Here is a 25893-nt window from a genome sequence, read left to right as displayed (position 1 = left end):
TTGAGAGTGTATCACAAAGACTAGGGTATGCATGCACTGCCCTATCTGATGTTCACATGTCTTGCTTGGTGGCACATAATTCTTTTTATCTTATATCAATTGTTACCTGCTGATGATATCCCACATGTGAATATATTGTTTTTCATTCCCTGCCTGGCCTTTTTATGATTAAAAAATCTTTCCTCTTACCTGTTGTTGTGAATACCTTGGGTTGGAATCATGATCTGTGCATTGTGCACTCTGAAGGGCAAGGAGTGAAAGGATGTCATTGACCAGGATATGATGCATATTGGCTAAATGTTTTTCTGTTGGTAGGGTAAAAGACTGATAATTTGAGGATTGACCAGAGAGTGAGTGAATGAGAGCTTCTTCACTAACATTAAGAGGTATATACCTGGAATGAGCCATTCGATGATATTCCCCAGGGGACACTACCTTAGAGAGAAACTTTTCAACTTTCAAAACCAATAGTTTTTGTGCATTTTTTCTTGTATATAATTCTTTATCTTGTGTTAATGGTGCAGTTGTTACTTGTCTGTGGAACTGTATGAAAATACTTCTTTATTATTTTGTGGTAGATGTTACTTTAAGATTGTGTCATGCAGCATGAATATGTAGCAGACCTTTAATTTGTTTTAATCAATTGGTATTTTCTGTATATAGAATTTTTTTCTTCAAGCTAACTCATCCCTTGATGCTGCCATTGAGGAGGGGTTAAGTTGACTCTACTTATGATTGGTAAGCTAAGTTGAACATAGTTGAGGGAAAGATGACAGTCAGGCCTGACTTTCCATTTTCAAGGATATAATTAACAGCTTTCCATGGTGTGTAATCTGTTCAGGTGTAGAAGGAAATACAATACATGATACCTTAAAGCTCAGATTTTTAGCCCATTGATGTTGAAGGTACAGACCAAATACTTTCCCTTGTCACTTCTTTTTTTTTCCTTTTGTAATTCTCTCAATATTTCATTTAAGGTCGAGCTTAGATATGGACTTCTGTCCATAACTGGAGCAATGAATATAAAAAAATGGATGTGCATGTTTGTACATGAATTGTGTGTAAAACTTCTATCTGTTTATTTATATCTCTGATGCCCATTCCCTTCAGGAACTCCCATGAAGAGTTGGCCATGGCAAAAGAGTGCATTTGTTATTGTCCTACATGCTTCTGCCACATACACCATTCCATGCATGTGGTCTTCCTCTCACACCAACTCCCTTTAATAATGGCATCATACACTTTCCTAATAATCTCCCTATCTTGCATTCTTTCCACATGCCCATACTTCCTCAAAGTATTATGTTTTACTCATTCTGCCAGTCCACAATCTATCCCCGTTGCATTCCTTGCCATACCAAATTTCTCATTCACTCCCTCATTACTTTTTTCTTTCCATCTAGTCATACTACATGCTCTTCTCACATAACTCATTTCTACACCCTAGATTCGTGACCTCTGTGACTTATGTCCATGTTTTGACTGTGTAGGTCAGGGTTGGGAGGATTATGCTTTCCCTTAATTTCTTCACTTTCATACTTACACATGCTTTTCACTTACGTTTGATTGTGCCATCAAATGATACATCACAGATGTACTAGATCTTTTTCTGCTTATCTACAGGGCTGTGGAGGAACTCAATCAGTTGTTGGGGAAACGAGCTGCAGAGGATGACAAGAAGATTAAGGGAGCAGTGAAGAAGCGTCGTTCACAAGTGGAGGAAACACAGTCAGAGCTCAGGTTAGTTTAGCAGAAGAAAAGACTGATATTCACACTTGACTGTACTTTTAATGTCTTACTGTCTTTAGTTTCAAATACTGATATTCATAGGTGAATTGTATTATCTAATGCTATTTTGATGATTTAGTTGGTTTTATGATCTCATGAGTAATGCATGTGAATTGCTGTGGTATGTTGGTCATCTTGTAAATTATAGTATTTTTTTCTAAGTTTGTCAGTTCTTATTTTCTATTTTTCCTATATTTTTATAAGGAAGATGCCTGAATAGACGACACACTCTCAGTCGTTCAGTACTCCTTTATCTTGCATTTTTGTTGTATCTGTAAGTAAACCTAAGATACTATGACAAGGATTGTTTGCAAAATTGTTTTAATATTTGTATGGTATGTAATTTGTTAAAAGGATGATTTTTTCTAGTCTTTGGCTGGTGCAGAGTTAGGCCTTATGACTGTTAATTTCAATTGTTTATATATGATAGCCTAAAAGGCATTATTATCAGAGATGCAAACAAACCCACTACTTAAGATAAAGTTTGAAATCTTCACTTATTCTCTCCTTCAAATTTTATACTTCAGGAGCTGTTTTCATTGTGAATGTTGGAAGCAGTATTGGTATATTACACAAAATTTTATTGTTGATGCTGTGGTAATAGGATAATTACTCTCAGTGTTTAACTCCTTTTTTTATTATGTTATTTAGATATGTAGTTGCTGATAGATATTGATAGTGTAAGGAAAACATACTCTTTAAAGTCATTCCTTATTTCATAAAATGCTAATGGTTTTGATAGCTTCAGTCACTATGTACATAGGTAGTAGAGAGTATACTGAGGATATTTGTAGGTAGTCTCAGCATATATCTGTGAAGTATAGTAATGATATAACGCTTTCTTAAACAGTGAAAACACATCCTGATTCTCATTTTTCCAGACGTATGCATATGACTAACTGTATATATATATATATATATATATATTATTTTCAGACTGACTGAAGATTTACCAAGAATTGCTGTCCACATCATAGAAACTATGGAGGCATGTACACATGAAGTAGCAGTCCCCCCTGGAGCAACATATATTCCACTTAAGCCCCCAAAAGACAAACCAGCAAAGACTTATCAGTTTATACTGGATCCTTTTCAGAAAGAGGCCATATTATGTATTGATAATGATCAGTCAGTATTAGTGTCTGCTCACACATCTGCTGGTAAGACAGTTGTTGCTGAATATGCAATAGCCATGTGTTTACAGCACAAGCAGAGAGTAATTTACACTACACCTATCAAAGCCCTGAGTAACCAGAAATACAGAGACTTCAGTGATGAGTTTAGTGATGTGGGTCTGTTAACTGGTGATGTTACCATCAACCCAAATGCCTCCTGTCTTATCATGACCACAGAAATTTTACGGTCCATGTTATATCGAGGCTCTGAGGTGACAAGAGAAGTTGGTTGGGTTGTTTTTGATGAGATTCATTACATGAGAGACAAGGAACGAGGATATGTGTGGGAGGAGACCATTATCCTGCTTCCTCCTACAGTCCACTTTGTTTTTCTTTCTGCAACTATTCCTAATGCAAGCCAGGTTAGTAGAGATTTTTGTTTTTATGCATTTACTCTTTTTATTAGGTATATCAGTTTTGTGTCATTTTGATCCATTGTATTTATGTCTTAGTGCGATTGTGATGCTGTGTTAGATATCCTATATGGATACTATGTTAGGTATCCTGTATGATTCAGAACATTTGGAAAAGTATTAGCAGTAATCTAATTGTCTATCTGCCCCCCATTTTTTTTCTTTTTTACTTGATCGCCATTTCCTGCATTAGTGAGGTAATACTAGGAACAGACAAAGCAAGGCTGCATTTGCTCACATCCTTTCTCTAAACATCATGTGCAATTAAATTTTACATTCTTCCAAACTCACTTTTTATGATACCAAGTGTATAGTATTGGGTACATTCATGCATGTAGTGTAACAACTGATAGCTTAGACATATGATGAGAAAATTCTGTATGATTAATGTTACTTTTCTTTTGTGGTAGATTTCATAACTTTATCAATATTTTATACTTTGGAAAATCACCTTTGTCTGATAATTTCAGTTTGCCCAGTGGATCTGTTACCTTCACCACCAGCCCTGCCATGTAGTGTACACAGAGTACCGACCAACACCACTACAACATTATATCTTCCCGGCAGGAGGTGAAGGGATCTACCTTGCTGTTGATGAAACTGGAAAGTTTAGAGAAGATAATTTTAATACAGCAATGACTGTTCTGCAGAATGCACCAGAACAAGTAATGTTTGGGATGTTATAAGTTATGAATGATAAATTTTAAGTGTGAGAGTTTACCATTGACCAGTTGCTTAGAAATTGGTAAAGTTGGTCTTAAGAATGTTTTTAGGTTTGAGTATCACTTAAAAGGAAATTGAAAATGGCTTTAAGAGTGTTAAGAGGTTTTAGGATGCATTATTGATTCTTAGGCTAGTTTAAGTTGACTAGCCAAAGTTGACTAATGGTAATGAGTATTTATGGAAAATTTTAATTTGAAAAGTTATTTCTTATGTAACGATGCTTTTGTGTGGTTAGCATATCTTAACATGCAGGAGTGAATAAGTTTTCCTTTCAGTTGTCCAGTGTTGCAAAGCCTGTTTTATTCATTATAGTTACTTAACTATACTTAAACTGATCAAGTTATAAAAGTCCTTCACCTTCTTTCACATATCTCTGTGTAGGTCTTTTACAGGTTTTTTACATGTCTTCACTTTCTTGGTTAAATTTCATCTACTCTCTCCATACCCACAGCACCTCAGCAGAACCACTACCTTCTCCTTAACAGAAATTCTAGATAATGATCTTGTCTCTTTATTTATTCTTACAATGATGATTAATCCTTTTAACTCTGCACTCTTTGCATGTGAGATTTTTTTTAGCAGACTGCATTCTATAGACTATTTTGCTGTGTATCATCTCTCTTGAAACCTATCAGAGGCATCTCTTTCATTAGATCTTGTTATATGTGTAAGCATGTATCTTCCTTCTACTTTTGTTTTTTTGCTGGGACATTCATAGATTTGGCATAGTCTAAAGAAACTATTTTTTCTGATTCAGATGGAGATTACTAATTGGTCATTGGGAGGACCTAGGTCAAGCCATAGGCTACATACTTTGAGTAGATTGTTAACAAAGGGTGAGAGGTATTTTACTTCACCAGAAAGCAATGGGTGTGGAGGTTTCTAACCTCCAGGGATTCTCATGGAAGCTCTTGGAACACTGCCATGGAGAGATTCTTTTCATGCTTGAGAACTTGCATTTTGATGTATTTGAATATTGTGTGTCAGTACGACAGTGATTGAAGCAAAGTTTTACATGCCGGGAGAGTAATTAGAAGTACATATAGATGATAAACTTTAGTTCACTTTAACACACTCGACAAGTTGAGAATGTGAGTGAATGGAGAAGTCGTATACTTTTGTTGCATCCATGTAAGTAGGAAAAGGGAATAAAGATAATAGAATAAGAATAGGTAGATTTAAATACAAGAAATCCATCAAAGCTGGATCTTTGCTTTAGTGTTTCAAGATGTGCCGGTTGGTTAGACTTGACTGTCTTATCTGCTAATAATGACTCAGTTTTTTAGGATTATTATATGTATTATTGAATTTGCAAAGTGTTATTTTGAAAGCTTTTTATGTTATACTGAAAAAGTTGTTAGAATACTTCTTTAGTTCTCAGTGAGTTTTAATCCCATTTTCAGGCGAGCTTAAGAGGCAGGAAAGGAGGAGTGAAAGAAGGTTCAGATTGCTATAAGCTTGTGAAGATGGTCATGGAACGCAACTTTGCTCCAGTCATCATATTCAGTTTCTCCAAAAAGGAATGTGAAGCGTATGCTCTCCAGATGTCTAAGCTTGATTTCAACTTAGCAGAAGAAAAGATTTTGGTGGATGAAGTTTTCAACAATGCAATAGCAGTCCTTTCAGAGGAAGATAGACAGCTTCCACAGGTGGTGTCAGTTTTGCCCTTGCTGAGACGAGGAATAGGCATTCATCATGGAGGTAGGTAATGCTTTCATTTGGATTACATATCATGTTTATTTTATAGTTAGATGCCATTACAGGGAATTAGATTAGTATTAACAAAAAGTTATCACATTTTCTTTTAACATAAACAGTAATTCTTGTCCTGTATAGATGTTGTTTCATGGGTAAGCTAGTGTGAATGTTTTTTTTTTTTTTTTTTTATACTTTGTCGCTGTCTCCCGCGTTTGCGAGGTAGCGCAAGGAAACAGACGAAAGAAATGGCCCAACCCCCCCCCCCCATACACATGTATATACATACGTCCACACACGCAAATATACATACCTACACAGCTTTCCATGGTTTACCCCAGACGCTTCACATGCCTTGATTCAATCCACTGACAGCACGTCAACCCCGGTATAACACATCGCTCCAATTCACTCTATTCCTTGCCCTCCTTTCACCCTCCTGCATGTTCAGGCCCCGATCACACAAAATCTTTTTCACTCCATCTTTCCACCTCCAGTTTGGTCTCCCTCCTCTCCTTGCTCCCTCCACCTCCGACACATATATCCTCTTGGTCAATCTTTCCTCACTCATCCTCTCCTTGTGCCCAAACCACTTCAAAACACCCTCTTCTGCTCTCTCAACCACGCTCTTTTTATTTCCACACATCTCTCTTACCCTTACGTTACTCACTCGATCAAACCACCTCACACCACACATTGTCCTCAAACATCTCATTTCCAGCACATCCATCCTCCTGCGCACAACTCTATCCATAGCCCACGCCTCGCAACCATACAACATTGTTGGAACCACTATTCCTTCAAACATACCCATTTTTGCTTTCCGAGATAATGTTCTCGACTTCCACACATTCTTCAAGGCCCCCAGAATTTTCGCCCCCTCCCCCACCCTATGATCCACTTCCGCTTCCATGGTTCCATCCGCTGCCAGATCCACTCCCAGATATCTAAAACACTTCACTTCCTGCAGTTTTTCTCCATTCAAACTCACCTCCCAATTGACTTGACCCTCAACCCTACTGTACCTAATAACCTTGCTCTTATTCACATTTACTCTTAACTTTCTTCTTCCACACACTTTACCAAACTCAGTCACCAGCTTCTGCAGTTTCTCACATGAATCAGCCACCAGCGCTGTATCATCAGCGAACAACAACTGACTCACTTCCCAAGCTCTCTCATCCCCAACAGACTTCATACTTGCCCCTCTTTCCAAAACTCTTGCATTTACCTCTGTAACAACCCCATCCATAAACAAATTAAACAACCATGGAGACATCACACACCCCTGCCGCAAACCTACATTCACTGAGAACCAATCACTTTCCTCTCTTCCTACACGTACACATGCCTTACATCCTCGATAAAAACTTTTCACTGCTTCTGACAACTTTCCTCCCACACCATATATTCTTAATACCTTCCACAGAGCATCTCTATCAACTCTATCATATGAATATGTATTGTTAATATAATTGTAGGAAATTTATGAATGTGACAAGTATGATGTCTGTAAAAAGAGTACAGGTTGAGTATCCTTAATATGAAAATGTGAAATCTGAGATGCTCCAAAATCCGAAACTTTCTGAGTGGCAACATGACTTTACAAGTGGAAAATTCCACACCTGGCCTCACTTGCCCATGCTGGGCTCTGAATCTCTGTTGGCACCAGTTTGTTACAATCCATCTTCACTGCCAGACCTACATGGATTACTCAGTGTATTTGTTTTTCCTCTGCTCTGTGTGAATAAGTTTAAGAAAATAACTGCTTATCAGTAGCATATAGATTCAGAGTCAGGATTGAAGGTGATGCCAAACATCCACTGATTGTTCACATGGGTGGCTGATGTTGTGATACCTTACCTTTCTGATGGTTCAGTGTTACACAGAATTTTTTTCATGTGCAAAATTATTAAAATTATTATATACATTACCTTCAGGCCTTTGTTGTCTTTTCTTAGCGCTACCTTGCGCGCGCGCACGGGCGGGGGGTGCCATTTCATGTGTGGCGGGATGGCGATGGGAATGGACGAAGGCAGCATGTATGGATATGTACTTATGTATATATATATATATGCCTATGTATGTATATGTATGTATACATTGAAATGTATAGGTATGTATGTGTGTGTGTGTAGGTGTGTATGTATATATATGTGTATGTTGATGGGTTGGGCCATTCTTTTGTCTGTTTCCTTGCGTTACCTCGTTAACGTGGGAGACAGTGACAAAGTATAATGATAATAATACTGATCATGATAAGAATTACCTTCAGGCTATGTGTATAAGTTGTATATGAAACATAAATGGATTTTGGGTTTAGACTTGGGGTCCCATCCCAAGATATCTCATTATCCATTATCATTCATGACAAAAGTATATGCAAATTTTCCAAAATCCAAAACACTTTTGGTCCCAGGCATTTTGGATAAGGGACACTCAACCTGTTGTATAATGAATACAGTAGCTTTCTAGGGTGAATAAACAGTATTATAATGTCTTACTGATTGTGATGTATCTTTTTGGATAAACTTGCTCATCTCCCAATATATGGAGATTATGAAGCAAGCAGTTCAGAGGAGCATCTTAATTTTTAACTATGTCAACTTTTGAATATGTTATGCTTTTTGGTTTGCATGCATGTAAATAATCTCTTTCAGAAGTTAACAGAATTACTTAATTTGAGAGTTTAAACCATTTCTATACATTTAGCGTCAGATAATTGAGGCATTTTAGTAAGTCTGTATATTTACTCCACCCTAAATTGATGGGCATGGAGATGATGATAAAAGAAACAAGGAAATAAAGTAGGATCACTCATCTTTATTTAAGAGAAAGTTTATATATGCTGTATTCAATGAATAAGGATGTTTTATATGTTACAAAAGTGAATTATTCACTAAGAATTATGCCTCACCCAAGAGTGACCTCTGTTGGGAGAACCCAAAAGAAAACTAGAGAAAGTGGACTGTTTTGAATAAGATATACAGTTTTTGTAATTACACTTATAATCTGTTTCTTTTATGTATGATAAATTCTGCATTCATAACATTAGACATGCAAAAACTTTCTTTACTCTTAACACTTTATGTTATCACATGACAGGTTTGCTACCAATTATCAAGGAAACAATAGAAAGCATGTTTAGTGAAAGTCTTGTAAAAGAAACAAGGAAATAAAGTAGGAATACTCTCCTATATTTAAGAGAAAGTTTGTATATGCTGTATTCATTACATAAGGCCTTCCCCAAGAGTGACCTCAGTTGGGAGAATCCAAAAGAGAGCAAGAGAAAGTGGACTGTTTTGGATAAGTTATAGAGCTTTTGTTATTACACCTATCTTTATTTCTTTTATGTATGATAAATTCTGCTTGCATTCCTCATGTGTCGTAGAAGGCAACTAAAGGGGACGGGAGTGGGGAGCTAGAAACCCTCCCCTCCTTGTATTTTAACTCTCTAAAAGGGGAAACAGGAGTCATGCGGGGAGTGCTCCTCCTCCTTGAAGGCTCAGATTGGGGTGTCTAAATGTGCGTGGATGTAACCAAGATGAGAAAAAAGGAGAGATAGGTAGTGTGTTTGAGGAAAGGAACGTGGATGTTTTGGCTCTGAGTGAAACGAAGCTCAAGGGTAAAGGGGAAGAGTGGTTTGGGAATGTCTTGGGTGTAAAGTCAGGGGTTAGTGAGAGGACAAGAGCAAGGGAAGGAGTAGCACTACTCCTGAAACAGGAGTGGTGGGAGTATATGATAGGTTGTAAGAAAGTAAACTCTAGATTGATATGGGTAAAACTGAAAGTGGATGGAGAGAGATGGGTGATTGTTGGTGCATATGCACCTGGGCACGAGAAGAAAGATCATGAGAGGCAAATGTTTTGGGAGCAGCTGAAAGAGTGTGTTTAATTTTGATGCATGAGACTGGGTTATAGTGATGGGTGATTTGCATGCAAAGGTGAGTAATGTGGCAGCAGAGGAAATAATTGGTGTACATGGGGTGTTCAGTGTTGTAAATGGAAATGGTGAAGAGCTTGTAGATTTATGTGCTGAAAAAGGACTGGTGATTGGGAATAACTGGTTTAAAAAGTGGGATATACATAATTGTACATATGTAAGTAGGAGAGATGGCCAGAGGGCATTATCGGATTACGTGTTTATTGATAGGTGCTTGAAAGAGAGACTTTTGGATGTTAATGTGCTGAGAGGTGCAACTGGAGGGATGGCTGATCATTATCTTGTGGAGGCTAAGGTGAAGATTTGTAGAGGTTTTCAGAAAAGAAGAGAGAATGTTGTGGTGAAGAGGGTGGTGTGAGTAAGTGAGCTTGGGAAGGAGACTTGTGTGAGGAAGTACCGGGAGAGACAGAATGGAAAAAGGTGAGAGCAAAGGATGTAAGGGGAGTGGGGGAGGAATGGGATGTATTTAGGGAAGCAGTGTTGGCTTGTGCAAAAGATGCTTGTGGCATGAGAAGCATGGGAGGTGGGCAGATTATAAAGGGTAGTGAGTGGTGGGACGAAGAAGTAAGATAATTAGTGAAAGAGAAGAGAGAGGCATTTGGACGATTTTTGCAGGGAAATAATGCAAATGACTGGGAATTATAATAGAGGTGAAAAAGAGGGCAAATGAGAGTTGGGGTGAGAGAGTATCATCAAATTTTAGGGAGAATAAAAAGATGTTTTGGAAGGAGGTAAATAAAGTGCGTAAGACGAGGGAATAAATGGGAACATCAGTGAAGGGGGCTAATGTGGAGGTGATAACTAGTAGTGGTTATGTGAGAAGGAGATGGATTGAATATTTTAAAGGTTTGTTGAATGTGTTTGATGATAGAGTGTCAGATACAGGGTGTTGTGCTTAAGGTGGTGTGCAAAGTGAGAGAGTGAGGGAGAATGATTTGGTAAACAGAGAAGAAGTAGTAAAAGCTTTGCGAAAGATGAAAGCCAGCAAGGCAGCGGGTTTGGATGGTATTGCAGTGGAATTTATTGAAAAAGGGGTTGACTGTATTGTTGACTGGTTGGTAAGGGTATTTAATGTATGTATGACTCATGGTGAGGTGCCTGAGGATTGGCGGAATGCTTGCCTAGTGCCATTGTATAAAGGCAAAGGGGATAAAAGTGAGTGCTCAGATTACAGAGGTATAAGTTTGTTGAGTATTCCTGGGAAATTATATAGGAGGGTATTGATTAGGAAGGTGAAGGCATGTACAGAGCATCAGATTGGGGAAGAGCAGTGTGGTTTCAGAAGTGGTAGAGGATGTGTGGATCAGGTGTTTTCTTTGAAGAATGTATGTGAGAAATACTTAGAAAAGCAAATGGATTTGTATATAGCATTTATGGATCTGGAGAAGACATATGATAGAGTTGATAGATATGCTCTGTGGAAGGTATTAAGAATATATTCTGTGGGAAGCAAGTTGTTAGAAGCAGTGAAAAGTTTTTTATCGAGGATATAAGGCATGTGTACGTGTTGGAAGAGAGGAAAGTGATTGGTTCTCAGTGAATGTTGGTTTGCGGCAGAGGTGCGTGATGTCTCCATGGTTGTTTGATTTGTTTATGGATGGGGTTGTTAGGGAGGTGAATGCAAGAGTTTTGGAAATAGGGGCAAGTATGCAGCCTGTTGTGGATGAGAGAGCTTGGGAAGTGAGTCACTTGTTATTCGCTGATGATACAGCACTGGTGGCTGATTTGTGTGAGAAACTGCAGAAGCTGGTGACTGAGTTTGGTAAAGCATGTGAAAGAAGAAAGCTGAGAGTAAATGTGAATAAGAGCAAGGTTATTAGGTACAGTAGGGTTGAGGGACAAGTCAATTGGGAGGTAAGTTTGAATGGAGAAAAACTGGAGGAAGTGAAGTGTTTTAGATAGCTGGGAGTGGATTTGACAGTGGATGGAACCATGGAAGCGGAAGTGAATCATGGGGTGGGGGGGGGGGGGGGCGAAAGTTCTGGGAGCCTTGAAAAATGTGTGGAAGTCGAGAACGTTATCTTGGAAGGCAAAAATGGGTATGTTTGAAGGAATAGTGGTTCCAACTATGTTATATAGTTGAGAGGCGTGGGCTATAGATAGAGTTGTGTGGAGGAGGGTGGATGTGTTGGAAATGAGATGTTTGAGGACACTGTGTGGTGTGAGGTGGGTTTGATCGAGTAAGTAATGAAAGGGTAAGAGAGATGTGTGGTAATAAAAAGAATGGTTGGGAGAGCAGAAGAGGGTGTTTTGAAATGGTTTGGTCACATGGAGAGAATGAGTGAGGAAAGATTGACCAAGAGGATATATGTGTCGGAGGTGGAGGGAAGGAAGAGAAGTGGGAGACCAAATTGGAGATGGAAAGATGGAGTGAAAAAGATTTTGAGTGATTGGGGCCTGAACATGCAGGAGGGTGCAAGGCGTGCAAGGAATAGAGTGAATTGGAACGATGTGGTATACTGGGGTTGACGTTCTGTCAATGGATTGAACCAGGGCATGTGAAGCGTCTGGGGTAAACCATGGAAAGTTTTGTGGGGCCTGGATGTGGAAAGGGAGCTGTGGTTTCGGTGCATTATACATGACAGCTAGAGACAGAGTGTGAATGAATGTGGCCTTAGTTGTCTTTTCCTAGCGCTACCTCATGCACATGCGGGGGAAGGGGGTTGTCATTTCATGTGTGGCGGGTTGGCGACGGGAATCAATAAGGGCAGACAGTATGAATTATGTACATGTGTATATATGTCTGTGTGTGTATATATATGTATACGTTGAGATGTATAGATATGTATATGTGCTGTGTGTTGACGTGTTTGTATATACATGTGTATGTGGGCGGGTTGGGCCATTCTTTCGTCTGTTTCCTTATGCTACCTCGCTAACGCGGGAGATAACGACAAAGTATAATAAGATAAATAATAATGAATAAATTCTTCACTCGTAACATTTGACATGCAAAGACTTTCTTTACTCATAACACTTATTTATTGCATAACAGGTTTGCTACCAATAATCAAGGAAACAATAGAAATCTTGTTTGGTGAAGGTCTTGTAAAGGCCCTCTTTGCCACGGAGACCTTTGCCATGGGCCTTAATATGCCTGCCAGGACTGTCCTCTTTACAACTGTTCGCAAATTTGATGGTCGTGACTTTCGTTGGGTGAGTATTTTGATTATCAGCATTAAGTCAAAGAATTATGCCTTATAAAAGAGTTTATTATTCTGTCTTTGGTAAGTTTTCTTTGTCTTTTGATTTTGTCAAATATTTTTTGTGAAGTTCCTGAACCCTTTCTCTTTGACTTGGATATATCCAAATAAACATTTGTACCTGTGTGAATGTGAAGTTCAGATTTACCCAGTGGTTAGCAAGAGTTTCCCTCTACTGTATTACATCATTTGGGAACATCTCCGTAACTGCCACATCTGTGCACATGTTGCATGACATGAACGGTGCCATGAAATCCAGATTTTTATATCATCAGCTAACTGAGTATGTGGTGGATGTAGCCTTTAAATCTCCATATTTTGAGTTGATTTTATTTGTTTAGAAGTGAATTATATGTGTTGCTATTGTTATACTAATTAATTTTTTATTTATTTATTATACTTTGTTGCTGTCTCCCGCATTAGCGAGGTAGCGCAAGGAAACAGACGAAAGAATGGCCCAACACATACACATGTATATACATACACGTTCCACACATGCACATATACATACCTATACATTTCAATGTATACATATATATACATACACAGACATATACATATATACACATGTACATAATTCATACTTGCTGCCTTTATTCACACATGAAATGACACCCACCTCCCCCCTTACGTGCGCTAGGTAGTGATAGGAAAAGACAACAAAGGCCACATTTGTTCACACTCTGTCTCTAGCTGTCATGTATAATGCACCGAAACCACAGCTCCCTTTCCACATCCAGGCAAGCTTTCATGGATAAGTATCCCTTTTGTTTCATACATTTTATAGTGTTTTTTTTAGTTATTTGTTAATGTACATGTGCAAGACTGAGTGTGAACAAATGTGGAACAAATGGGAAACTAATTAATGGTAAATAATATATATATATATATATATTTATTTATTCATTTATTTATTATACTTGATTGCCATTTCCTGTGTCATTGAGGTAGTGCCAGGAAACAGATGAAGAAAAACCCAGCGACTTGTATACACACATATATACATACACACCCATACACACACACATACACAGCCATATACATATATACACATGTACATATTCATACTCGCTTGCCTTCATCCATTATTGGTGCCACCCCACTCCACAGGAAGCAAGCAGCACAGACATATGCATATATACACATGTACGTAATTCATACTGTCTGCCCTTATTCATTCCCGTCGCCAACCCGCCACACATGAAATGACAACCCCCTCCCCCCCACATGTACATGAGGTAGCGCTAGGAAAAGACAACAAAAGCCACATTTGTTCACACTCAGTCTCTTGCTGTCATGTATAATGCACTGAAACCACAGCTCCCTTTCCACATCCAGGCCCCACAAAACTTTCCATGGTTTACCCCAGATAAAGATATGTATACGAATATAGTGTATATGAACATGCACTTTCATAGAATGCACAGTGCCCTCCAACAGCAGGGACTCGAACCTGGGATGGGACCTTTGTATGGTAGTTGGGAATGCTAACTGCTTGGCGATTATTGCTAAGTGGTTAGCATTCTCAACTACCGTGCAAAGGTCCTGGGTTCAAGTCCTTGCTGTTGGAGGGCTTTATATGTATATTTATGAATGTGTACATGTATATGTGTGTATGTTTATATGTTTGTGTATGAGTGGATGGGTCTTTCTTTGTCTGTTTCCTGGGGTTAGCTTGCTAGTGCGGGAAACTGTGATCAAGTATAATGAAATTATATAAGATAGTTTTTGATAATTTAGATTAATATCTTATCGTAAAACCTCTTTTTGTTTCTGATCTGTAAAGAGAATTAGCAAATTACATACTATGTCCGGACTCAAATCTTTTCTCTTTTATGACAGTATTTTATGGGATAAGATAAAGTGTTTTAGATATCTGGGAGTGGATCTGGCAGTGGATGGAACCATGAGAGCGGAAGTGAATCATAGGGTGGGGGAGGGGGCGAAAATCCTGGGAGCCTTGAAGAATGTGTGGAAGTCGAGAACATTATCTCGGAAAGCAAAAATGGGTATGATTGAAGGAATAGTGGTTCCAACAATGTTGTATGGTTGCGAGGCGTGGGCTATGGATAGATAGAGTTGTGCGCAGGAGGGTGGATGTGCTGGAAATGAGATGTTTGAGGACAATGTGTGGTGTGAGGTGGTTTGATCGAGTAAGTAATGTAAGGGTAAGAGAGATGTGTGGAAATAAAAAGAGCGTGGTTGAGAGAGCAGAAGAGGGTGTTTTGAAATGGTTTGGGCACATGGAGAGAATGAGTGAGGAAAGATTGAATAAGAGGATATATGTGTTGGAGGTGGAGGGAACGAGGAGAAGTGGGAGACCAAATTGGAGGTGGAAAGATGGAGTGAAAAAGATTTTGAGTGATCGGGGCCTGAACATGCAAGAGGGTGAAAGGCAGGCAAGGAATAGAATGAATTGGATCGATATGGTATACCGGGGTTGATGTGCTGTCAGTGGATTGAATCAGGGCATGTGAAGCGTCTGGGGTAAACCATGGAAAGCTGTGTGGTGCCTGGATGTGGAAAGGGAGCTGTGGTTTTGGGCTTTATTGCATGACAGCTAGAGACTGAGTGTGAACGAATGAGGGCTTTGTTGTCTTTTCCTAGTGCTACCCCGCACACATGAGGGGGGAGGGGGATGGTATTCCATGTGTGGCGAGGTGGCGATGGGAATAAATAAAGGCAGACAATGTGAATTGTGTGTATGGGTATATATGTATGTGTCTGTGTGTGTATATATATGTGTACATTGAGATGTATAGGTATGTATATTTGCGTTTGTGGACGTGTGTGTATATACATGTGTATGGGGGTGGGTTGGGCCATTTCTTTTGTCTGTTTCCTTGCGCTACCTCGCAAACGCGGGAGACAGCGAAAAAAAAAAGATAGATAAGAATTAAAGTTTATGACATGATAAGAATGAAACTTTAAGATTTAAAAGTAGCCTTTTGTCATCAGTTCTTGAGAGACATTGTGAAGAGAATTTCGTGCTTGATACCCATTCAGATCTCTTTGAGACTGTTGGACTTTTCCAGAGTGTATCAAGCAAAACATTTTTTGTTCCCCTGGAACTTGGAAATCTCTTTCTGGGAGGAATATTTCTATGTGGATTAAGAGACTTTTTATTATGTCGTGTGCTTTATGTTTGAGCTCATGTGAGGAAGTTGGCCTCCACCTTTGCCTTTCACAGAGAACTTTCCTTTGAGGAAATCAACAAAAAGAGGTCTTTAGCACTTTTTTGAAATAATACCTTAGCTTGGACTGTGTAAATCAACCATCTCTTGTTTTAGGGATCACCCCTTCAGAAGGGAAAGATTTTAGTGTGCCTCTAATTCACCGTTGAGGGTACTTATTTCTCTCAGTGTTTAATCCTCTCGTATAAATTTTTTCCCCTAAACCTCCCTTCTACAAAGTGCAGAGGAGAGAAATGTAGGGTTTGAAAAATTTAAAGATCTTTGTGTCGCTAAAGCATTGTTTTGTGGGCATAATTTTCCGTATTCTTTTTCTTGCCATGCCATCCCTCTCCATTCTCTTTTTTCTCCAAAGAATGTATGTACTAACTGTGACTGCTTTTGGGTTGATGCTCATGAAATGCAAATTCTAAGTTGTGACTAGCCAAAAGTAAATGAGTTGATGACGCCATATCTGCAGTGGTCTCGTATAGGCTCAGGATGGACCCTGAAAATAGCGAGCTGTTGCTAGCCTATTTGGGAGAAATATGACAGATGGGGAAACCAGTGATTCTCAGGTGAAAAGACAGATGGTTAGAATGTCCTAACCTTGAAATTTCAGTAGAATATGCTAGAGAATACCTCATGCTCATGGGACATCACTTTGGAGAGAAGAGGTTTTTCTGTTTTACCAGTCCCACATTTTTGTTAAAATTAAAAGTATGAAATTGATTGATGATATGAAGATCAATATTTTTTCCCCATACTTGATTGCTGTTCCCAGCATTAATACCAGGAACAAATGAAGAAAGGCCACATCTGTTCACATCTGTTCTAATCATACTATGAATAGAATTAAAAATCACATTCTTAATTTTTTCAGCTTACCTCAGGAGAATATATCCAAATGTCTGGTCGTGCTGGGAGGCGTGGAAAGGACGATAAGGGTATTGTGATAATGATGGTGGATGAAAAACTCAATACATCTGTGGTAAAAAATCTGGTGCAGGTTTGTGTCTTCTTAATTGTCTTTTCTTATTTTTTAGAGCACATTTCAGTACTAGAATGCTGAGTTGATGTAAGTAGAACTAATTGAACGAACCTACTTCCTCTGCTGTATTTACAGTAACATGATTATGTTTAGCTTGCAGGGAGTTACATTGCTATTAATGGCACAAGGGAAATATACCTATATTGTTAATCTGTACATGGTGCTGTTAGTTTTAAAGTTCTTCTTCCTATGTTTATTTAGAAATTAGTTCAATTTTTTCCTTTTTATAAAATGGTGGGTTTGCATTTAGAATACAAAAATATACTTAGTGTTACATCATATCCCTTGATGTTGGCCTGATCCAGTGAGGGTTTAGGGTGGGTGTGTTTGACATATCTCAGTATCTCGTAATAAGATGTTAGGACAGGAAGAGTTTGATTCCTTTTTATAGTTATCTTGGTTTACAAAATAATTTTATTTTTTGCACAGGCACAGCATTTTAGTAGTAGCAGTAAAGATTGTGAGAAGAGCAAAAGGATAGATGTGAGCATCATTTGAAGGGCTATGGGGAATTGTTAATGGGTAAAGAAGAGATGAAAAAGAGACGGAGAGAGCACTTTGAAGGACAGTTGAATTCGTTAGTTGATGGATAGTGGATGTGATGTTTGTAGGCTGTGGTGGCATGCAGAGTGAGTCCTGCTGAATTGTCTGGTGACAAAAGAGGAGGTAGTGAAGCCTTGCATAAGATTAATTATGGTAAAACTGCAGACTGGATGAGATTGTAGTTGAGTTTCTTGAGAAATGATATGGCAATGTTGTTGATTGGTTAGTGAGGGTGTTCGACATTTTTATTGCTTTATATTAGTTGCTTGAGGACTGACAGAATCCATTTATAGTCTTATTTTTTAGATATAAGGGAACAAAAATTGCAGAGGTATAAGACTTAAATATACCTGGTAAGGAGTATGGGAGAGTGGTGATTCAAAGGCTGGTGGCATACACTAAACATTTGATTAGGAAGGAATAATACAGCTTTAGGAGTGGTAGAGGATGTGTTTGCTTTGAAGAATATGTGTGAAAAATAAATTTGGATGTGAAGTGAGCATATGATAGGGTTGATAAAGAAGTCTTGTGGTGGTTGCTATGAAAATATCTGATAAATGAAAAGCCACTGAATGCAGTAATAAATTTGTATCAGGCGAGTAGGGCATGTGTCTGAGTACAAAAGGAGGAAGATGAATGGTTTCTGAAGGTGGGTTTGCGTTAAGGATATGTAATGATACTGTTTAATATCTACAGATGGGATGTGAGGGAGTTTAATGCAAGAAGCTTAAAGTGAAGGGCTGGTCTATGGTATCCTGAGGGGCAAGGCATGGGAGGTGGATCAGTTACTCATTGCAGATGACAAGGCTCTAGAGGCTGACTCAAGAGAGGGACCACAGAAGTTGGTGATAGAGTCTAGGAGAGTGCATGAGAGGAGATAGTTGCAATAGAATTTAAACAAAAAAAGAAAGGTGATGAAGTGTAGCAGGGGGATAAGTCAGGATGACTTGAAAAAATGTTTTAGTGGAGAGGACTTGGAGGAGGCAGTGTGCTTTAGGTACTTGGATGTGGACATGGCAGTAGATGGAGCTAGGGGAGTTGAAATGGATCATCGGGTGGGAAAGGGGACTAAGGCCCTTGTTACATTGAGGAGTGTATGGAGGGAGAGTTCAGTGTCTGTTAGGGCAAAAATGGGTATGCTTGAAGGTATTGTACTCTGCACAGTGTTGCATGGTTGTGACTAGTGCCCTAATTGCAAAAGAACAGACAAGGGTGGACGTGTTGGATATGAAATGCCTGAGGGTTGATGATGTAAGGAATGCCAGTGTAAGAGAGATGTGTTTTAGTAAGCACATTCTGAGTGAGAAAGTAGAACAGGATGTGCTGATATGGTTCAGACACATGGAGAAGGCTTGTCAGGAAAGATTGATTGAGAGGATTTATGTCTGAAGTGGAGGGAAGAAGGGAATGGAGGATGCCAAGAAGATGGAAGGATGAAATGAAAGATGCTTTGAGGTATCTGGGCTTGAACATTCAGGAAGGTAAGATGCATGCATGGAATAGAATGAGTTGGATTGATGTCGTATACAGGGGGTGATATACTGTTGTTGGGCCTAATCAGGACACACAAAGTTGTCAAGTTAAACTAGTGAATAGGCTATGGGTGGTATGCTCTGGTTTCAGTGCATTTTGCATGACATCTAGACAGTGGATGTTTGCAGCTGAGGCTTTTTCTTCTTTTCCTAACACCACCGGACTGAGTTGGGGAAAAAATTCTTTACAGATGTTTATGTTACATAAACAGTTTGTGCATACATATATACAGTTTATTTGTGTCATAATACCATTCCTGCTTTATTGACGTAGCATCAGGAGCAAGTGAACAGTGGCTTCATTTGCATACATCATCTGTAGCTATCATTAATGCATCGAAACCAAAGTCTACCATCCACGGCTAAATCTTGGTTCAATATGACCACTTCTTATAGATGCATTCTTTAGCTAAAAGAATTTAAAGATGTGAATTATTAGGGTCAGCTTGAAATTTCATGAAATATATCTTTTCAGTTTAGTTTGCTTTAAGTTAGAGTTATGTAGATTTAACATCATATATGTAACTGATAGGTTACATGCAATATGTTGTGGCCACCCCCTTGATGGGAATTCCTGGAGGGAATAGGTATCAGGGATATAAGTGAATAGTTAGAGAGAGAGGTAGAAAGAAAAGATTTTTAAGCTTAATGAACCCGGGACATGAGTGCCCATCCATAGGAATTTTTTTTTTACTTAGCAAGGCAAAGTGGTACAAAAAGCATGTGCTTTGAAATTATATGTAATCCTATCATTGTATGAAACTCTCTCAGGGCCTTGCTGATCCCATCAACTCTGCTTTTCATCTGACTTACAATATGGTACTGAACTTGCTACGTGTGGAGCAGATAAACCCCGAGTATATCTTAGAACGATCATTCTTCCAGTTTCAAAATTACTCGTCCATCCCATTACTTTGTGATCGTGAGTATAACCACTTGTTCATGTATAAGAACAGTGTTTGATATTGTCTGTTTTAATGCTTTCATATGGGAAAAGGCATTTTGTTAAAGCTTTTCCATGAGATTAACCGAAAAGTGGTAAACAATGTTTTATACATGGTTTACATGAGGCATGTTCCAAATAGATGCATGCTTTCACCTTTTCAGTCACCACTTTCCCTTACAGCTTAGTAGGTATGCTCAACAAAGTAGTGCCTCTGTAATTTTAACTTATTGTTTAGTTATTTGGTAGTAAGAAAATTATTTGGTTGTTTATTCATGTAAATCTAGATATGCTTGTGTAATGGTATAACATGTAAATAATAGGTATATATATTGTGCTTTATTGTATATTCTCTAGTATGCAATCATTCACAGTTGGAAAGCAACATTTTATGTTAATTGTGTGCGCTGCTGTGGTGTTTCTTCATAATGTGTTATGTAAGCACCCCCTCTTTCTTCAGCCCCAAACAAAAGACCAAGGAAGGGCTGAAAATTTGGTTTTAGAATAAAGAAACAATTACTACAGCATTAGTGCATAATCTTTTGGTGATAAGCTAATATTTATTTTAATTGTCCATGTTAAGGACTCCATTCACACATCAGGCCAGGTTTTAAGTGAATTACATATAAAGAGGTTAATGAAAGGGAGAAAGATTTGAGGAAACATATTTATGAATTTAGAGGAAGTGAAAAACCTGTCTTTCAAAAGTTGCATTTATTTATTTATGAAGTTTTGCACCTGTGAATGATAGGTAAATACAGAAATAATACATGTTTATAGTGTACTTGGTGTACATGGTGTGAAATTACCCCTGGAAAGAAATGATAAAGTGTGTACTGTGCTTAGGTGTTTATATTGTGAAATCATGCCTAAAAAGCATAACCATCAGTCACTTGTAGTGACGTTTATCCACACAGGCTTTTTTAAACCTCTGTTCAAAGGGAGCACGTTGTTGGTTTGAAAATTTATTACAAGACCATTGCTGATTTCTAAGGACCCCTGATATATGGGACGTAGCCTTTACCCTGGCTTTCTTTAGGAATCTTTCATTGCTTGAGATTAGCAGATAAGGTTTAGGGCATTGGACAAATACCTTTAATTGATGATACCTTTGTTTAGATTAGGCTGACTTCCGTTTGTTGTTATGGGATTAATGCCTTCAGAAGAGGGTGTTGTAGACTGAGGGCCATATTGTAGCTATGAATGATTTCTGTTTTAATTATTTTTTTTAGATTTTTTATTTTTAAGGTCCCACCTCCTAGATGTGGGTATGCCTTCTGATGCTTATAGGGCACTGTCCATAGGTGAGACATGCAGAGCTTATTGAACTGAAAGCCATATCTCTACTGAAAGCACAGCAGATGGAAATAAACAGCAAATACAACTCAAATTTCAGGATGATAAACCCTATACTGAAAGCTAAGAATGTACCTTGAAATGCGAGACAGTAATATGTACCACCATACTTACATCCAATTTATCATATGGACCAGAAGCATGGTCACTCTCAACCAAAACAAGGTGGCAGATTCAGGATGCCAAAATGAAAACTCTGAGACTAATCGGAGAAGTTACATGAATGGATAAGATGAGAAAGACCAAGATAAGAGAGGATTTAAAGGTTACACCTGTATTAGAAATAATTGAAAAAAACAAGCTAGGTGTTATAATGTTTAACAAAGAATGAAAGATGTGCGAGATGCTAAGAGGTATTTGAAGTGGAGCCCTTAAGGGAAATGTCCTGCAGGGTGTCATAGAATGTGATGTTATGAGGGCTTCAAGGGCTCAGTTGAAAGAAGGAAAACACGAGAACGTTGAAGAAAATGGAGAATAGAACGACAGGGACGGTTGCAGGGGATTGACATGGAGGCTATTGACTAACAGACTTTAAACCTACTTGGTTTATGGCAAGAAAGGTGGTGAAAATTTTTACTGAAGTCACAGCCAGATGAACATCCATTTATTTTTTATTTATCCTTTTCTTCTTCACTTTCCCTTTTGAAAAATCATTCATGAGCCTTCACAGTAACAGACCTGAGGCTGGGACCTTATTGGGCAGTGGGTGATGTAGGATGATAGCTGAGAAGCACTACCAGCACTCTGTAGGAATTAGGTCTTTATGAATGAACATTTGTTAGTCTCATAGGTATTGTAGTTGTAGAAAAGGGTGAAATTTAGATGGGATACACCTTATTTAGGTGAGTAAAATTGTTTTAGTCTAACTTTAATTACATATTTGTAATTATTTATTTGTACTGCAGGGGAGTGAGTTTTACAATCATGAGTCCCCATCCCTTGAACATTCTCTTCTCTCATACAACTTCTTAAATTTATTTTATAGGGCTTAGCATTTTTTTGAAAAATTTTACATTTTACATGTGAACCTACATTTTTGAATTGTTGTGTAGGTAATTGGCATGTGCAGTATGTTTGAAAATTTCCATCAATCATGTTAATGGAGAAGAATATATATGACTCCTCTGTAGATGTAGAAAATAATTTATGAGTTGTTCCTGGAAAACTTCAGTGATGACTGTTTAGTTTGAGTAAATTAGTTGTTTGACTTTATAATTCATTTTGCTAAAATGAAGGTGATTTTATAACTATTTGTATGCTATTCTTGCTAAAAAGAAAAATGCATGTTTGACATTTCAGGTGTGAGCAAGTGTGAAAAAGACTTGGAAAAAATAGTTGTACCTCGAGAGAGTGAAGTAGAAAGTTACTACAAGATCAAGCAGTCTATACACAATCTCATGTTTGAACGGCAAGCTTTCATCACTCGACCTATATATATCATGCCATTTCTGCAGCCAGGGAGACTGGTCTATGTGAGTTTACAAAATTGCTGAAGTTAATTTTATGTCTTCTTGTTGCTCTTTCCCTGTGTTTCTCAAAAAACTGCTCACTGTCTGTGTTACTGATTTGTTTTAGAAACTGAAAGGTAATGATCAAGTCACCCCTCATTCCTGTCTCTTCTAAGGAGGGCACCTGTACCTCCCTTCGCTCAGCTTTCTTAATTCTGGTATCATCTCTGTTGCCTTCTTTTCGGCCTTCTTTTTAAATTAGCTCATTCTGCCTCTTTGGAAATGGTGACCAAATTTGAGAGGTATATTTTAGTTTTGGCCTTATGTAGGATATGAATAGGTTGCTAAATTCATTTACTTGAAACTGATTGTAATAATTGCCTGCAGACTGTTTATTTCCTTAACTGTTCACCTAATGTAGGACTCTGACAACTTGTTAGGGACATTTTTAACTCCAACCGTCTTTTCACATACAGAATCCTGAAGCTTATTTCCTTCTAGACATTGATTTTATTGATGCCATATTTCACTTGAACCCATCCTCGTTACTTTACATATGCTGATGTTGAATTTCATCATCTGTATATCAGACCACCTATGGTGTATTTATAGGTTCTCTCGTAAGTTGATGGAATCTTCCACAGTTTTCTCTTCCCTTATGATCTTAATATCATCTGCACCATATTCAGGTAGGAATCCATACCTTCAGGCAAGTTATCTACTTTGATCAAGAGGAGTAATGGTCCTAGAACCCTGTATGACTCTGCTGGTCACTTCCACCCATTTGGAGAATGCCCCTCTGTTGTGTCTTTTGTTTCTTTTTAGAGAGATAATCTTCTATCTATTGAAGTGGGTTCCCCCTTATTCCTGCCTTAATCAGCCTCCCATGCAGTATAGTGTCAAATGCTTTCTGGTCCAGGTAAAAACAATCCACTGAGCCATCCTTTTAATCTAAGATAGCTCACTCGCATAGAAATCCAAGAGGTCTGTTACACATGACCTTTCCATAAAAATTTTTACCATGCTGCCTTTAACTTCTGTAATTTCTCCTGTGAAGAAAATTATACACTGCATTTTAATTATATTTTTCAGAATCTTACAGTCTGCATTTTTCAGTGAGACTGGTGCTAAGTTAAATGTCTGTCTGTTTTCAGTCACTTTTCTTAAAGATGGGTATAACATTTCCTTGGCACTCTCCCTATTTAGTGACATCTTGAACAGTATTTTAAGAGACTTATGTAGTGTATCTGCACACATCTTCAGCACAGTTGGTATAATTTTATTAGTACTGTGAGCCTTGTGTGGGTCAAAAACTTTTAGTATTTTCATAATATCTTTTCTAGATACCTCTATATTTTCTAAAACCTTCTCTCTATTCCCTTACTTGTGCTTGAGTTGTAGTTTCTTCTACTGTCAAAACACTTTTGAACTTGTTATTCTTTGTCTGATATATCTACATTTTTGTGAGAATTATACAGAAACAGAAGTATTTGTATGTGATATATATGGATCTGGAGAAATCATATGATAGGGCTAATCAAGATGCTTTGTTGAAGGTGTTATAAATATATGATGTGTGATATGGTGTGTAAGAAATGCTATTAGAAGAAGTGATGAGTTTTTAACAAGAGAGCAAGGCATGTGTGCAAGTAGGTAGAGAGGTGGATGAGTGGTTCTAAGTGAAGGTTGGTCTTTGGCAGGGATGTGTTATGTCACCATGACTAATCTGTTTATGGATGGGGTGGTGCAGGAAATGAGTTCAAGGGGGTTTTGGGGAGAGGAGTAGGTCTGTAGTTTGTCTGGGGTGGGTTTGAGAGGTTTGGGAGTTGAAACAGTTAGTGTTTATTGATATTGGGGTAGATTCGAGTAAGAAACTGCAGAGTTAGGTTTCTGAGTTTGGGGATTATATAAATGGAGAAAGTTGAGAGTGAATATAAATAAAAGTTAGAGATTGAATGTGCGTGAATGAGGCAATTTCCTTGTATGCTCCTGGTGCTATCTCTAACATTGGAAGTGACAAAGAAGTATAAAAGAGAAGGTTTTCTCTTTTATGGTTTTTTTTATTATGCCTTTGTGATTTGAGAATTCATTTTGTTCAAAGGGCATTATACAAACATTCTTTCATTCTTCTAGCACCTCACCTTGGGCTGAATAGCCCAGCTAACCAAGAAACAATGCTTTTCCTTGAGAAATCCCACTTGAATGCTATCCACTCCTGCCACTTTGCTACACTTATTATTCACAAAGTTTGTGTTTATTCACAAAGATTTATCCTTCAGAAATAATGTAAAGGATATTTGATTTATTTTTTCAGGTACTTTTTTTTTTTTTTTTTAAATTGCTTTATTTTCTTCAATTTATACTTCTTTATTGCCTAATTTTGGAAATTTGGTACTTTCAAAAAAGGGCATTTTTTTTTACATAGATAGGAAGGAACATTGAGTAGAGGAGCTTGAAATACCTATATTTTCATGTATATTTATAATCTTGACAGATTAAGAATAATGAAGATGACTTTGGATGGGGTGTGGTACTCAGCTATAAGAAACAGGACGATAAGAAGAATCCTCAGGAGGCTCCAACAATAACAATAGATGTTATATTACGGGTCTCTGAGCAAACTGCTGCTTGTAAGGTATTTCTGAATCAGTCTATTTACACAGTACTGTAGAGAAATCAGATGAAAACACTATTAAAAATATAATTCTGTGTTGATATAGTGGTTCATGTCATTGTTTATGTTTTGCATTTTATTCATATACAAGAATATGCTCATTTTTTCAGTCCATGATGATTAAATCCAGACTTTACCCACTTCTTTTGTCACACTTGATGTCAAACATTTAAGCTTTAGACATGTAGTAGCAATGCCTGAAACATGAGTGAGGAACTTGATGTAACAGAAGCAAAA

General features: G+C 38.0%; 1 protein-coding gene across 1 annotated transcript in view; it reads left to right on the top strand.

Moving 5' to 3' along the window:
• The window catches only part of Mtr4 (exosome RNA helicase Mtr4), a 36026-nt gene that overhangs the window by 823 nt on the left and 9310 nt on the right, over positions 1 to 25893 (top strand). Inside the window, exons 2-10 of the mRNA XM_071669970.1 lie at positions 1624 to 1740; positions 2725 to 3325; positions 3847 to 4041; positions 5503 to 5800; positions 12732 to 12892; positions 16993 to 17118; positions 20007 to 20157; positions 22834 to 23006; positions 25477 to 25617. Of these exons, the coding sequence (XP_071526071.1) occupies positions 1624 to 1740; positions 2725 to 3325; positions 3847 to 4041; positions 5503 to 5800; positions 12732 to 12892; positions 16993 to 17118; positions 20007 to 20157; positions 22834 to 23006; positions 25477 to 25617 (1963 nt within the window). The remainder of the gene's footprint in view (positions 1 to 1623; positions 1741 to 2724; positions 3326 to 3846; positions 4042 to 5502; positions 5801 to 12731; positions 12893 to 16992; positions 17119 to 20006; positions 20158 to 22833; positions 23007 to 25476; positions 25618 to 25893) is intronic.

The sequence above is a fragment of the Panulirus ornatus genome, chromosome 14 (assembly GCF_036320965.1).
Source record: "Panulirus ornatus isolate Po-2019 chromosome 14, ASM3632096v1, whole genome shotgun sequence".
NCBI classification, from domain to species: Eukaryota; Metazoa; Arthropoda; class Malacostraca; order Decapoda; family Palinuridae; genus Panulirus; species Panulirus ornatus.
This window is presented reverse-complemented; position numbering and strand designations above follow the sequence as displayed.